The sequence below is a fragment of the Typopeltis vanoorti genome, chromosome 3, assembly GCF_054136105.1.
Source record: "Typopeltis vanoorti isolate ZY-2024b chromosome 3, IOZ_Tvanoo_1.0, whole genome shotgun sequence".
Classification (NCBI taxonomy): domain Eukaryota; kingdom Metazoa; phylum Arthropoda; class Arachnida; order Uropygi; family Thelyphonidae; genus Typopeltis; species Typopeltis vanoorti.
The window spans coordinates 140,732,161-140,749,843 of NC_143551.1; the positions used below are offsets into that span (position 1 = coordinate 140,732,161).

Below are 17,683 nucleotides of genomic sequence, written 5' to 3' on the forward strand. Positions count from 1 at the left end.
AAAAGGCCGATTCACTTAGTGTAATTAATATCAATGATAATTAGTTAATAAGCAGAATTCCTATTAAAGATAAAACAATTTATAGAAGAATAGTTATATAAAGTAGTTTTGGAGTATGAGCAACTAGAATAATTATTTATTTTTAAAAAGAACTAATATAACAGTAATAACTAAGTGTGACTTTTATGACATAGTGGTAGGGAAATGAAAGTAACTAAAATAAATGTATAATACAGGAACTAATAATAAAGAAATTGTACATTGTTTCTTTGTAAACAAACTTAAAAATATGCATATTTAAACATTTAAAAACCTTTTAAAGCAGAAACTTCAACTTCTTGAAAGTGAGAGATGACCAGCTGACTTTGTGCAACAAGCAACCATCCCTCCACGCAATCAGGCAGCTGCATCAAACCTAAAAATACAAATGAAAAACCAGGTTTTTTCATTACATTTGCACTATTAAAGAAAATGCATTTTTAAAAAAAGAATACTATAATTGAAATAATTGAAATATAAATAAAATAACTGAAAATAATAATAATAATAATAAAATAAAATAAAACAAAAAGAAACTGTTGCTGACATGGACTCACTGCATCAATCTACATTAATATATGTAGACAGTTTGCAAACCTGTCGACATTTAAGCTGCACCAAACCTAAAAATACAAATGAAAAATGAAATGTAATGAAAAAACCAGGTTTTTTCATTACATTTGCACTATTAAAGAAAATGCATTTTTAAAACAAGAATAATATAATTGAAATAATTGAAATATAAATAAAATAACTGAAAATAATAATAATAAAATAAAACAAAAAGCAACTGTTGCTGACATGGATGGACTCACTGCATCAATCTACATTAATATATGTAGACAGTTTGCAAACCTATAAATCAAATTCAAATGCTACTGTCTAAGGCTTTCCATATTTATATGTTATATCACCAGTTTTAGTTTTGTGTGATCAAGTTACAACAGCACTTTTTTTTCCAATGCAATTTTAGAAAGAAACAAGTATTTCAATGTGAATCTAATAAATATTCATATCACTATCAAGAGAAAACAAAATTGATGTATAATAAATACATCACCAAAAAGCTAGTACAAATAGAACACCAAGAAAATGGAACAGTAATCTCCTATATTTACAACAAAAGATCATACAGGAAGAAATTATACATAGAATTCAACTTGGTTGGAGAGCCTTTAGAAAACACTGAAGTACTCAAAGGAAACATCCCAATCTGTCTTTAAAATATACTATTTGACAGTTGTATACCAATCATGACATATGGAAGTAAACATGGCCTTGAACTAAAAAATTGGCCAACATGTTGAGGACTATCCAGAGGAAAATTGAAAGATTATCACACAGTATTACCATTGTAGACTGAAAGTGCAATACTTTGGTCAGAACTCAGAATACAGTGAGAGACATTTTAATAGTCATTAAAAGATCCAAATGGCAACGAATAGGTATATAACAGGAAAGAGAACAACATGAAGACCAAAGAGATGGTAGGAGCATCAGATTAAAGAGATGGCAGAAACTCAGTGGCATAGAAAAGCTCAAGACAGGGCTAAATAGAGGACTTGGGGGAGGTCTTTGTCCAGCAGTGGACAGAAAATGGTGAAGAAGATTCACTAGCAGGCCTAACTGAGGATAGAATACCTGCTCTTCAACTGATTGGGTGTTTCTGAACATCTTTAGGGGAGTGATAAATCAGTGGGACCACTGCCCTGCTTACTGGATGTATAAAGTGGATTGAAAAAAGTTCCATGTTTAATCTCTAGAACAGGGGCGTGGATTATCTAACTGTTAACCCACCTAATGTTATAATTCTGATGTACTATAGGTTTACAACCTCTTGTGGGTGGGATGAACATTAAAAAGCACAAACCTAATTTCTTGAACCACCATGTACAGCAGCACTTCCCAAACTGTGGGCAGCAGCCCCCTTGGGGTCCAAAGTTTTGTTAAGGGAGCTGTGAAATAATGAAAACAAATTTAAAATGTTTTAAGACTAAGTAGTTATTTTTGTTTAATCTTAAAAGAAACATATTTAATTTTTATTATTTCTTTTTTGTTCTTTTTTATATTTTAATGGAAAAAATCACACATTGGTGGTGGTTCGCAAATTTTGCTTCCGACGTATTTCGGCACTTAATAAATATTAGTAAATATATGCTTATTCTTATAAGTTTCATTTCAAAGGCATTGATAAGAAGCACAAAAAAGCTTACAAACACAAAATCTTTGTATTGAATATAAATACAAGAAATATTATAATAATATATGTCTGTATTATGATTTTTTTAATGATTATTATTTTATGATTAAAATTTATGATTAAAGTATTTCGATGCCCCATCGAAATACTTTAATTTTTCCAATTTTTCCAAAGAGGGGCCTTTACATCCATAAGTTTGGGAAGCACTGATGTACAAGACTGAAAACCATGTGTTTTTAATATGCTTAAAAGCTTAAAATGATAAACATTTCGTTGCATATAGCATGGGATAAAATACTGCACACTTGCATATAAATAAAAATATATTTGCATCATCATCATCAAATTCCTGATATGTACTCTCAACGGGTGTAGAGGATATGATAGTACTACATGAAAAACTTACATCATTACTAACTTCCTATCTACAAATTTCATCCAAATCAATGTGTTACCTGTCAAGACTCCAGAATAATAAATATCAGATTTCATATTTCTATCTTCTAAGGCATATTTTACTGTATCAATCCATCTACACCTTGATCTTCTTCTTTTTCTGCCAACCTGGCAGAGAACACTTGTTTTGCTAATCTTTCCTTTCCCATTCTGTTTAAGTGACCATACCTTCTGAGATTAGCTCTGCTAACACATTCCTGGATACTAACAATGTCAAGTTCTAATATCCTTATTTTTAATATGATATTGTCACTGATACCATCTGTTCATGCCTCTAATCTTTCTCAGGATTCTCATATCTGTGGTCTCTAGTCTTTGGTCAAGTGTTTTATTTCTAACCCAGCTCTCAGATCCATAAGTTAAAATTAGTTTGAACACAGCTAATTCAGTTTTTTGACTAATTTCTCTCTTATCCCATATAAATTTAATCAGTTGACAACCTATCATACCAGCTTAATTGATTCTGTTGTCTATTTCTATATTTAATTTACCATCTTCATTAAAAATCATGCCTAAGTATCTGAAATGTTTTACTTGTTCTATAGGTTCTCCATTCACAATGCTGTTGATATTTTCAATGCTTCTGCCTATTTTCATTGTCTTTGTCTTGTTAATGCTGACCTTCATACCAAATCTATTACAACAATAATTCAATTTAGCAGATTTATTTAGAAGTATAACATCATCCACATAAAGTAAAGAGCTGAGATTAACATCTCCAATTTTGATATCAGGTTTAATACCATTTTCCTTCATAATATGATACATATAGATAATGAATAACAGAGGGGATGTACATCCTTGTCTGATACCAGATTTAACATCAAACCATCTTCCTGTCCTTCCTTCAATTCTAACTGCTGACTTATAACTCAAATACAGATTAAGTATTGATATAATGCTCCATTGACACCATACAACTGTAGCATTTTGAATAGCTTTACTCTTAGCACCTTGTCATATGCCTTTTCCAAATCTACAAAACTTAAATATAGATCTTTGTTATATTCCCATGATTTTTCAACTATTTATTGTAAAGTGAAAATCTGATCCTGACAGCCTCTATTTGTCCTGAATCCAGCTTGTTCTTCACCAAGCTTCTTTTCCACGATCCTTCTCAACCATTTTTCAAGTATACTGGCATAAATCTTATCAGGAACCAAATTACAGAGATATTTCTCAGTAGAGAAATATCTCTGTAATTCTCACAATCAGTTTTATTTCCCTTTTTTATATATGGGTACTATGAGAGCTCTACTCCAATCATCTGGAATTTGTTCCTCTGTCCAAGCCTTCTGAACTATGCAGTGCAGCCACTGTAAGACTAATACCTCCATACTTGAGCATTTCTGGTCGAATATTATCTACTCCTGCTGCCTTTCCACATTTTAGGCTTTTGATGGCTTGCCTGATTGCATGCCTGTTGAGTGTTTTTTACTACTGTGCTGTCACTAGTTGTTTTGTTTAGCAATTTCTCGAAGTAATTATTCCATACATCAAAGATATCTCTTTCACCAGTTTTTCATGTCACCTTTATCACCTCTAATTCCTTTTATAGCACTCTCTTTCCTCCATTTCTGAGCTTTTTCAACAGCCTCCAGAATATTTTGCCACCTTCTTGATATTTGTTTTCTATATTCTTACCAAAGTCTTCCCATGACTTTTGTTTCGCTAGTTTTACACAGGTGTCACCAGGAACTTTTGATATGCTTTCTTCTTTTGCTTCACTGCCTCTTTAACTTCCTGTGTCCATGTTGGAGTTCTGATTTTTCTATCCTTGCAGACAATCTCACCACATGCCTGTCTGGCTGAATCAATCAATATATATTTGCAGCAATCCCAAATTCTGAAAATACTTAATATTTGGTATTCATTGGTATTCATTAACACCTGCTTTTTTTAGAAAAAATCTTACATGACTAAAACATTAGCTTAAATTTAGAATCAATTCCTCACTTGGTCATGAAGCTCTATCACATTATTTAATTTTAAAAGAAATGACAACAAATGCTGTTGATGATACACATTACCACATAATTTGAGCTATTAAAGGATTATATTAAATGTTAATACTCTGATGAATTCATTCATATCTAAGAAAATTCCTTAGATATGGAATCACGCACACACACACAAACTCCAAGCACAATATAAATATAAGAAGCCTCAAAATATAACACTTCAATCTGAATATAAATGCAAAAAATGATAGATGTGGACTGTAACCAAAATAGCAGTTACTGTGTCATTGTTATATTCCCATGATTTCTTGACTATGTCTTCAAGTAAAAATCTGATCATGACAACCCTTATTTGGCACAACCAGCTGGCTTCTTCCATAAACTTCTCTTCCCCAATTTTTCGTAGCTTCTTCTCAAGTACATTTGCATACAACTTGCTTGGAATGCTCAGCAGGGAAATTCCTGTGCGACTCTCACATTGTTTTATTTCCTGTTATCAGGAATTCGACCTTCTGACCATGCATTCTGAATTATATACTCGTAGTATACCCACTGTAAAAAGTTCTTTACCTCATACTGAACATTCCTCTAGCTGAATATCACTCTGCACAGTCTACATTTTTTTTTTTTTTTTTTTTTTTTCCAAGTATTGATACATGTTCCTGAACTGAATTCCTCTTGAATATTTTCTATAATCTGTTGTGTCTGCTTGTTTTGTTTAATGAAATAACATTATGGATGTCTGAAGTAATTACTTGACATCTGGAATATCATTATCTTAAGTTTTCATATCATCTTTATCATCTTTTTTTTTTTACAATACCCTACCCTTCATTTCTATACTTTTCAATAGCTTCATGATATTTATCTTCTATACTCTTACCAAACGTTTTCCAAGAATTGTATTCTCTGAAGGCACCTGCTTATTAACTTTCCAGGAATTCAACATTTCTTCTTTTTCAGGATTATCTCTTAAATGTCTTGTTTCTGTCATGAAATTATGATTTTGCATACAACCTTGCCATGGATTATCTCAATATTTTGTTAGTGAGACTCAAAAAACTGGCTCTTATTTTCAAACTTTTATTTTATTATTTATTTTTTGCAATAGTGTTTGTATATTTGAATATATAACCCTGAAAGCTGCAACTTTGATTATTTTTAAAACTTTGTCACATATTTTTCTATTCAGTATGATTTTACATTTTTATCCTGCTGCCACTAAATGGCAATCACTTCCTTTTTCAAATCTCATGTATACTTTTGTATCTGTTGTGTGAATTTGATTCATGTGAATTAAGTTACATCTTCATATTGGTGCATAGTATTAATAATGACCAGTCATCATGAACAGATATCCAGAAGTATCTGAGGAATGGCTTTGTTCTCTTATCCATGTTTTTCTAAAACATTTCTATATGTATGGTATTCATTCCTTACTCAGCTGTTCAGATGTCTAATGAGAACCAGCTTTTTTTTAAATCATTAGTTCAGTGCCATCTCTAATGATTAAAAAAAAAAAAACTCTTTCTACTTCTGCCCTATCAGAATCTTCTATGAGATCCAATTTAATCACCATCAAATTCCTGATATACAAGGGACGTCCAGAAAGTAAGTTCCATTTTTAAATATTTTCACTGCAGCGCTGCAATCGCAATGGTGCGCATACATGCTGAGTTTGTTGATTCCTTAGCAAGGCGTTGGTGCCATTTTCAGACATTCTCGGAGTGAATGTCTGTACACACCAAGAAGTGCATACACTTCTTCGTGTGTGTTTATAATGTCTAAGAAAATCGAATCATCCGTCGCATGTGAAATTAGGTCAGTCATCCATTTATTGAATGCGAGGAATGTTAAAGCAGCTGAAATTCATCAGCAAACTATTGAGGTTTATGGAGATCACACAATTAGCGATTCAATGGTACAAAGATGGGTAAGACTTTTTAATGAAGGAAGGACAAGTGTGCACGATGATGAATGGAGCAGCCGACCATCTTTAGTGACTGATGATTTGGTGCATTCAGTTGAAGAGAAAATTTGACAGAATAGGGGATTCACTATGACGTCACTCTCACTGCAATTTCCAGAAGTTTGATGTTTATATCTTCATGAAATTGTGTCAGAGAAACTGAATTATCAGAAATTGTGTGTGCGGCGGGTGCCGAAGTTGCTTACAGAACAACACAAAGTGAATCAGCTGGGCAGTGCATTGGAATTCTTGACATGCTACCATGAGGATGGCGGTGCTATCCTGAGCAGACTTGTCATCAGATGAGACTTGGGTGTCGCACGCAACCCCTGAATCTAAACAACAGTCCATGGAGTGGAGGCATACCTCATCACCAGTCAAGACGAAATTGAAGACAACAGTTTCCACTCGGAAAATCATGTGCACTGTGTTTTGGGACAAGGAATTTTGCTGGTAGACTTCTTGGGTCAAGGCTCCACAATCAATGCAAGTATGTACTGCCAAACCCTTAAGAAACTGTGTTGTGTGATCCAGAATAAATGACGTGGCATGCTTACAAGGGGCATTGTTTTGATTCATGATAATGCCCGGCCACACACACACACATGGCCAGCGTAACACAACAACTTCTCGTCACCTTCGGCAGGGAACAATTCCATCATCCTCCGTATAGTCCTGACCTTGCACCAAGGTCAGGACTATATGGGGGATTTATCTTCATGTCAATAAAAATTTATCTTCATGTCAATAAAAATTAAATGTTTATTGACATTTAATTTATTGAAATTATATGCCAATATTTATAATATTGACAGATGACAGATTAATTTGAAGGAAAATTGTTGGTAGGAAGTTAGTAATGATGTAACTTTTTCATGTAACACTATTATAATATCTTGTAAACTTCTCCTGAAAGTATATATGAGGGACGTCCAGAAAGTAAGTTCCGATGGGCTGTAAGAGAAACAAAAATATACTTACAAAAAAAAAAAAACAATTGGAAATTAAAATAGACATCTTTCACTACTTTTCTACTTAATTTCTGCCATTGTTCAGGCACTTATCATAATGGGGCACCAAAAGTTGTATACCTTCATCGTAGAAGGTTTCCGCCTGTGATGCAAATCACTTATTGACTGCTTCTTTGACCTTGTTGTCGTCTTGAAACCGCCGGCCACCAAGGAAAGATTTCAGATCTTTGAATAGGTGAAAGATCTGAAATCTTTCCTTGGTGGCCAGCGGTTTCAAGGCGACAACAAGGTCAAAGAAGCAGTCAATAAGTTATTTGCATCACAGGCCGCAACCTTCTACGATGAAGGTATACAAACGCTTAGTGCCCCATTATGATAAGTGCCTGAACAATGGCAGAAATTAAGTAGAAAAGTAGTGAAAGATGTCCACTTTAATTTCCAATCGTTTTTTTGTAAGTATATTTTTGTTTCTCTTACAGCCCATCGGAACTTACTTTCTGGATGTCCCTCATATATATTTTCAGGAGAGGTTTACAGGATATTATAATAGTACTACACAAAAAAGTTACATCATTACTAACTTCCTACCAACAATTTTTCTTTAAATTAATCTGTTATCTGTCAATATTATCAAATCTGATTTTTTTTTAATTTTATGGCATGTATCAATCCAACTAGATACTGGTCTTCCTATGGGTCTTTTTCCTACGATCCGTGCAAAGGACACTTGTTTTGCTAATCTTACCTCTCCCATTGTGTTTAAAGTGACCATACCATTGTATAGTATATGGTCACTTAAACAGAAGGTATGGCTATTTAATGGTATGATACGTAAAATATGGTATAGCCACTGAAATGTGACCATACCATAAGTAGTTACACTTATCGTATTAAAAATAAGGATATTAGGAAAGAACTTGTTCACGCATTCCTGAATGCTAACAATGGCAAGTACTTTCCTAATATCCTCATTTTTAATATAATACTTCCATTGATGCCATCTATTCACTCCACTAATCTTTCTCAGAACTCTCATATCTGTGGTCTCCAATCTTTGATCAAGTATTTTATTTCTAGCCCAGCTCTCAGATACATAAGTTACAATTGGTCTGAACACTGTCTTTATATAGCTAATTTAGTGTTTTGACTAAGTTCTCTCTTATTCCATATAAATTTATTCAGCTAACTTTCTACCATACCAGCTTTACTAATTCTGTTGTCTATTTCCATATTTAATTTAACATCTTCACTAAAAACTGTGCCTAAATAGCTGAAATATTTTATTTGTTCTATAGGTTCTCCATTCAGGATACAGTTCATGTTTTCAATTTTTCTGCCTATTTTCATTGTCTTTGTCTTTTTATTGCTGATTTTCACACCAAATTTTTTACAACAGTTATTCCATTTAGACATGGAATTTTGCAGAGTTGTACTGGATTTATTCAGAAGTACATCTGCATAAAGTAAAGAGCTAAGATTAACATCACCAATTTTGATATATCAGATTTAATACCACTTTCCTTCATATGATCCATATGGATGATGAATAACTGCGAAGATAACGTATCCCATTGTCTCATACCTGATCAAACCATCTTCCTGTACATCCTTCAATTCTAACTGCTGACTTACACTGAAATATGGACTAAGTATTAATTGGTTGCACCACATAACTGATATAAAAATAATCTTAATTTAAAATTATGAATCATTTTACAATTGTTTCTCTGTTAGTACATTATTAGTTTTGCTTTCGTAACGCATATGATTGGCACTTGAGATGTGCCCATTATTGTCAAAATGAAATGAAAAGCATTTGAAAATTGATGTCCTTACTAGATTCTGATAGTTTGTAATAATTCAAGTCGTCTTTATTGTAATTTATACCTGTTAAGTGTTGAGATATCTTTTGTTTTTTTTTTAAGACGTTCTGTTGTCGCTAACGAGACAACATGTCAGCCATTATATGTAACTTCTCGCTTGCCATTTACATGAAGTGTGAATGCTCACCAAGGAGGTTGATTGGTGATTGACAGTTGACAGTGAGAGCGTTCTGTATCTGGGGAAATGACAAAAACAAGTACAGAGAGAGAGTGAGAGAATGAAAATTTGAGAATGGCAACAAGAGAATTTTGTTCTTAAGAAGTTTTTAAGAAAACATGACATCCGGGAGAATATTAATAGAAGATTCCGAAAAGGAATCATAGCACTGTGAGTCTTTAAACTGGAAGAGTTGAGACTATCAACAAGTATTAAGTAAATAAAAGATGATGATGGAGATGACGTTCTAATTCAATGTTCGAGGAAATGCAAGAATGAAAAGTTTCATCTTCTGTCTAAAGGATGCCAGATCTATTTGTTATTCTACTGGAAAAAAGTGATGGAATTAGTAAAATCTGGAACTGTAAAGAGGTTAACATGAAGAGCTCTACTTAGATATGTTGTTTTATGAAGTAGTAGAAGAAACTTCTTTCCCTAGTACAAAAATTAGTAATTTGTGCATCAAATTAAACTGTGAGAGGTAATAATGTTTATACTCCAGTGAAACAGGAGGAATGATTGAACAAATCATATGCTAAATAAAGAATTTAAAAAAAAAAAAAAAAAGGATCCCATGGAAGTGAAGAGGTAGTTCTGTTTTCAGGAAAGGGCCCAACAAGAAAACTGACTGATGAACATTTTGTTATTGTATAAAGAAAGTTTTTAGTGTGGTAGACATGATTAAGTATATGTTAAACAAACCAGTTATAAAATGAATGATTTTAATTTTTTTGGATAAGAAAATCTCTAAAGTGTAGACTTATTTTAGAAGGCCTTGGATCCAATTAATTTTGTAGTTATGTGATTTTATTTAAACTGTATATAATGTTTTAGTTTCATTAAATGTATATATTTTTTAATTTGGTCTCGAGTCAGGTTTGGATTCTAAAAGAAATAGAGTTAAAGTCTCACACCTGATTAAACCATCTTCTGTACATCCTTCAATTCTAACTGCTGACTTAAAATTGAAATACAGACCAAGCACTGCTTGATATAATGTCCCATTTACACCACATAACTGAAGCAATTTTGAACAACTTCCTCTTGGCACCTTGTCATATGCCTATTCCAAATTTACGAAATTTAAATACAGATCCTTGTTATATTCCCATGCTTTTTCAACATTTGTCTTAAGGGGAAAATCTGATCCTGACAATCTCAATTTGTCCTGAATCCAGCTTCTTCTTCTTTAAGCTTTCCCTCTAAAATTTTCTAAGCCATTTCTCAAGTATACTTGCATACATTTTACCAGGAATACTCAGTATAGAGATTTTTCATTTTGTCCAATTGCCATTCTGTCTGATTTCCATTTTGAATGAAATTGTTTAGTGCTGATTAGTATAACTATCTCCTCCTTCTTCTGATTACTATTACCTAAATAAAATTTTAACAGTTATCACAGTAATTGCTCAATTATCCAATCTTTTTTTTTTTTTTTTTTTTTATGTGGTTCCCACCTACAAAAGGTTATTTGTAAACCTATAATACATTTGTATCATGAGTGGACTCAGGATTTTTTTTTCCATTTTTATCAATTTCATATATATCTTTTGTTATTCTTTATTTATTTGTTACATAGTCTGGACAGCCTGCTCTAGAGACCAAATATGGAACGTTTTCAAGCCTTTTCAGGCCTCCAATAAGTGGAATGGTAGTCTCTCACACTGGGCCATGATATGAATTTCCCACCTAAAAACAATCACAAACATCCATGCCTGCAGCAGGATTTGAACCCATAACCTGTTGGCTGGAGAGCAGGTATTGCTTGTAACCATAGTGACTACGGTGGGAAAGCTATTTACTAGTTGGATAATGAAGAGTCAGGTAAATGAAGGTACAATTGAATAATGCTGTGCCAGAAGGTGGTTGACATACTATTTAATTCAAAAGACAGTTAACTGAAGGTTCAGTCTTTAAGGTCAAAAATAATTGAGAGATCAATGTATTTATAAGTATCTCACTTGTGTGTTTTTTAACTTGGTAACAGCAATTTTGTTGAGCTTTCTTCATTTTTATTGAAGCCGAACTTGTTTCTAGCTAACTTTTCATTTGTCCTGACAAAACAGGAGGAACACTGTTCAAGAGGGTAATACCTCAACGTGTATAACATTTTATCATACTGTACTGTACTATCAGGGACATAACAAAGACACTGTAGAGACTCGGAGCTTTTCTATCAAGGCTACAGCAGCAAATCACTTCCACAGGCAAGTCACTAGGTAGTATGTGCAATGGTACTAGGACTCTAAACAATGGGAAGCCTGATAATAAATCAAGAGTCTTAGACAATCATGCTGCAACTTATTCTGCCAGATTGGATCTGGAGGGAGTCTGAATATGACTTATGCAAGAAGCCTGTCAAGCTCACTCGTGGACAGGAGAATGAGCTGCTTCTGTATAACTGGTAAGTTCATGAGTGCACATAGCTACTCTTTTTATTTACCTCGTCAATATCAAACTTTACATCCCCCCCCTCCATTAGCATCACACAAGCAAAAGGTCAAAACACTTATAGAGAATCATTATGATGTATGGAAGAAAGTAAAAGGAAAGAGTGGAGAAAGTGAGGCAAGCTCTTCCAAAGAACACAGATATATAGAATGAAAGAGAAGAAGAGTTGTTTAAGTCTGAAGCTAAGCAGTAAATGGATGTTAACCAGCAGGTGCTGATGTTAGTTTTGGAAGAAAGGCCAGTTCAGAAACTTGTCCATGGAAATACCAACAGAAGCATAAAAAGAAAGAGAATATCTATGAGAGAAAGAGAGAGGATGACTGGAGTAAATCAGTGAAAGAGGAATTATCAACTAATTGGATTGCCCTCTTGGGATGGTATATCAAAAACCTAAGAAGGTTTTAGGTGCATCATCCCAAATGTGTGAGAAATATCTCAAGGTAAGGAAGATTAAGGATTTATATGGAATTAGCAGTTATACATACAGGTGAGAAGTTGTGTCTTAAACAGAAAATTATAGCTAGTTGTTTGGAAGGAGAAAAAACTATGGCTGAGATGCATTTCTGTCATAAGACAATAGAGCAGTGATGGTGAACCTTTTTACCCAGGTGTGTCAAACATCTTTTTTTTTTAAATATTGACGTTGTTGATGTGCCACTGGCATACATGCATTATAAATTTAACTACATAATCATAGATGGTGACTTATACATATCATATTAGGTTATTTATTTAATAGGACATTGATATAAAATCTATGAATTCATATTATACAATTAATTTAATAAAGTGAATTACCAACTTACATTACATTTAATGACTTTTCTGTTGCTGAGTACAGGAAGAAAGTTGCTTTATAGAAGGGCTATAGTGTGTACATTTTAATGCTACACAGGCAGCGCTCAAATCATTGCTCAATCTATTTCTCCCTTTCGATTTGATATTATTTAAGGCAGAAAATAGACTTTCACAAGAGTATGTAGAAGAGCTATAGCTTTAACTACAAAATAAAATAGAAATAGGCTAACTATAAAATATAATTCTTTCAATGAACCGAAACCTACCTTCGCCTTAACTGAGAGCGATCTTACACACAATTTATCGCAGTTTTTTCATCAGAATACCAATATTTTTCAACATCCAAGGTGTGTCACCTGAAACCCTCAAGTGTGTCAGTGCTGACACGTGTATCATAGGTTTGCCATCACTGCACTAGAGGTTAAATCAACCCAAAAAAGGGACATGATCCTGTTTAGCATCAAGAATAAGTGGAAACGAGATCTTTCTTTCTTAAAAGAAATAAGACAGGACTGCATTTTAGTGTGTTATTCACAAGTGCATCCTTGCTTCCAACCCTGAAGAATAGCAAGTAGATCAGAGTTAGGCATTGGTTATGAAAAATCTTGAAGCTTCTGATGACTGTGCACTACAGGGCCTGGAAAGTTTTGGAGAATGAAAAAGAAGAATGGAGTATACTGTCATCAGCATAACTATGGATTGGACCTGAGGTTATTTATGTAGAAGAGGAAGAAAGGGTAACATACAGAGTCTCTGTGGTACTCCTGCATTGGTGGGAAAACCTGCAGCAAGGAAACCACCAACCATGGTTGGTGGTTTCCTTGCTGCAGATTTTCTCACACACACACACACACACACTGAATGACCAGAAAGAAAGCTGGTGATGCAATGGCAAGAACAGAAGGCAGACCATAAGATAAGATGGTCACATGCTGAACAGGCCTCCGAGTCAGAACCGAAAATATACTCTAAAAATATGATGAGCAATTGGGTAAGTTTCTCCAAAACTTTCCATGGCTTGAGTCTAAGGTGGATGGAGATGGCTAGAAGATCAGCTGTGAATTATGAGTAATGAACTCCATGTTTCTGGTCAATGATTAACTGGCGGGTCTCCAAGTGGTGAAGAGGTTGGTGGTGATAAGCTTCTTGATTTTTTTGAGAACAATGAAATAAGTAACAGCAATTGGATGATAGTTTGTTGGCTGAATTTTATGAGTATATTTTTTGAATGTGTTGATTACATTCTTGTTCCCATACTGTAGACAGGTGCTAACTGAATGGGATAGATTGAAACGGTAGTATAGGTGTTAATTTACAGGGCACAGGTTTTTAAAACAATAGGAGGGATTCATCAGAATCAGATTACTTTTTTGGGGATATCTAAGCTATTCAGAATTATTCTGATTTCTTCAGAAAGAAATCAGAATTCTTCTGATTTCTTTCTGAAGAAATCAGAATTCTTCTGATTTCTTTCTGAAGAAATCTTTCTGATAAAAGATTAACGAAGGCATGCAATGAGCAATCCTTGGTAAAGTGTGTATGTGGGATTTGATTGATTTACTGATTTGGATTATGGCCAAAGCAACTAAGACTACGAAGCCAGTGTACTGAACTCCATGTTTCTGGTCAATGATTACTGTCTGCAAATTGTGTGTTCTTCTGGCTGGTTTGTCTGCTTTGAGGGATGAAAAACCCCCACCATCTCCATATGAAACTGGCTAACTCACCTTCAGCTGAAAAGTTCTGATAAAAGTTCTTTGCTCCCCACATTACATTCAAAGTGATGGAGAAGGAACTGGCTTGGATATCAATGCAAGAGTTGGACCAAAATGTCCACTAGATCAGCCTTGTCTTTGGATAATTTTATTGCAGTAACATCTGAAGATGGAAACATGAATGGGCAAAAGTTGCACATCTAATGGCCTTGGCAAGGGACCAAAAGGTTCAATTGTTGTCTGAACAGGAAATGAGTGGATTATATGTGGCTGAATATTAAATCTTGATTCCTGCTGCATTAAGTGGATGAGGAATTCATTTGCAATGTCTCTTTGAACTGTATATTTTTTTTTATGTTTCAGTGTGTGTTCAAAACCTACAGTGCATTAGTATGGGCAGGTTAGGGATTTTTTAATTAATTTTTTAAGCATTATTATTTCTTTTTTACATAATCCAGAAACCCTGCTCTAGACAGCAAATATGAAACTTTTTAAAGTCATTTCAGGCTATAAAGACAATTACAAACATTCATCCACATCAGGATTTGAAACCATAACCTGTTGGTTAGAGAGTGGACACTAACTATTCAGATAAGCACACCAGCAAATATAGTTATTATATAGTTATATATATATATATATATATATATATATATATATATATATATATATATATATATATATATATATATGAGATGTAAGGAATTTTGGATTTCTACCAAATAACTTTGTCTTCTTCAATTGTTTTGGAAAACTAAATCCAATTTCTGCAATCTCTTTTTTTTCTTCCTTTTTTTTGTATGCTTTTAATATATTCACCTATACAGAGATTTCCAAATTGGCAGCATAAAAAAATTTTAGAAACTCAATGGGCTATTATTTTTTATATATCTTTTTTTTCAATACCCAACAAGAGTAATTAAAAAACCTACACCATGCTAGTGCTATACGTGGTAAAGTGATTAAGAAGCTTAATTCAGAAACAAGCAGACCAAAGAGTCCACAAAACTAATTTAATAAGGTTGTATAAGTTTGAGTGGACTTATAGAGTATTTTTAAGCAAAGAAAGCCTTATTAATTTAGGGATTAATACTACGTAATGTGATATGTTTCACTAAAGTTGTATTTGGGATTCTTTTATTTATTTTTTAGTCAGAAAAAAAATGCTATTTTAGTACTTTTTTTTAAAAATATTTTTTATGTTTATTTAATGCATAGATAAAAATACAAGAAATTAATGAGCAAAACTATACAGATTGGCAGTTCAGTTAACCAGCGAGTGAAGCACTCATCAATGATATGATGCATAGTCTGCAAAGCAACACACACAAAAAGGGAATGTGAAATTCCTCATAGATCTAATAAGTGGGCATGGTAGCTTTGTCCTATTCTAAATCTGTTCAGTTGGCTCCAGAGGTATTACAGCAGATTGAATCCTGGAGGTTTGACAGTTGGATCTGTGATCAGATACTTGCTTGTAGTTCATTTCAGAATCTTCTCCACCAGCCCTGGGGACCATCATCTGGTATTTCCACAAGCCAGATGGGAGATCTGAAGGTAAGGTGGTGAACTGGAGGTGGAGAGATACCTTGATGTATATGGGAAGGTTGATTTTATTTCCGATTTTTAAAAAAAATTTTTTTTTAATAAACTTGTATAGTTTACGTGGACCTATGGAGTATTTTTAAGCAATACATGGTTATAACAAAAAGATAGGGATAGCTGACTGGGTGAAAAAGAGAATATAATCTTGCACAGAAAAGAATGCTTACTTTTTTAGATGATGTGGAAGCTATTAATACGATATGTTTATGCTAGGAGAGGCTAGAGGTAAATAGAAATGCTAGTCCAAGCAGAAAGATCTGATGTTGTCTAGTGATTTGTGTATCACTGAGGGTAAGGAAGTGCTGAGATCCTTTTAACGAGAGAAAAGGGGCAAGACTGTATTTTGGTGGCACTGAGGATAACTAGGTTCTCCTTGCCCTCTCACCCCCTTTACGGATGATATGCAGATCAGTGCTGAAGGCACTTGTTGAAGATGATTAAGTTTGGGACATCTGAACACTGCATGGTCTATCAAATGAATAGGACAAAATGGAATGTACTATTATCAGCAAAGTTGTGAACAAGATTTGTGGTGACAGAGTAGGTCATTTAAATATAGAAATTCTGAATAAAATGGTGAGTGATAAAGCCCTGAGGCACTTCTCCAATGATGACTCAGGCACCATAGTATATGAAGGCTGATATGGTGAGGAGCCAGCTAAATAAAATTATATAAAACAAGAATGAAATCTGCCAACAGATTCCTTCTCTCTCTCTCTCTCTCTCTCTCTCCCCCCCTCTTCACTTAACCTCTTGCCCAGAGACAGTAGTGATATGCTTCTGCAACCTTTCATGTGTGGTTTGATATCTTCTTCTTCTTCTAGTTTTACAACTCTTTATGAGTTTTAGCTTGCAAAACAATTTTTAGTCATTCTTTTCTGTGCACTATTCTTCCAATTCTTAACTTTTAAAGTTGTAAGATCTTTTTGCACATCATCAATCCATCTTCTACCTTTCTTCCTTTGTTCTAATGGTTTCCATTCAAATAGTTTTTTTTAACTCCTCTATCTTTTTCCATTCGTTCTATATGCCCCAACCACGCTATTCTTTGTGTCTTTATATATGTCTCTATTTTGATTTTTAGTTATAAATATGGTCAGTTATTTCCTGTATGCAGTGATGTTATCCTCTTAAAATCATCTTTTAAAAAAAAATGAAACAAAATTAAATTCCTGATACAGTAAATTTTGCATGAAAATTAGATTTTTTTTTATAAAAGACAAAAAATTACAAAAATAGAGGGAGGAGAAAAAACAGAAAACAAGAACTATATTCTCAATGGTAAACTTAGAGAATAAAAGATCTTAATTATTTAGGCAAATTTTTAGTGAAGATGACAAATTAAATATGGAAAGAGATAATAGTACATGAAAGGCTGGTATGGTGAGGTGCCAGTCAAATAAAATTATATAAAACAAGAGCAAAATCTGCTAATTAGATCTTTTGCTGATGAAGGGAACAGCATTTTGTTAAAAGCA

At 33.6% G+C, this 17,683-nt stretch overlaps 1 protein-coding gene across 1 annotated transcript in view; it reads right to left on the reverse strand.

Annotated features, from left to right (window-relative positions):
* LOC150108611 (tetratricopeptide repeat protein 37) overlaps window positions 1-17,683 on the reverse strand; it is a 485,241-nt gene that overhangs the window by 393,007 nt on the left and 74,551 nt on the right. Inside the window, exon 9 of the mRNA XM_090416072.1 lies at window positions 314-415. Coding sequence (XP_090272198.1) covers window positions 314-415 — 102 coding nt within the window. The remainder of the gene's footprint in view (window positions 1-313; window positions 416-17,683) is intronic.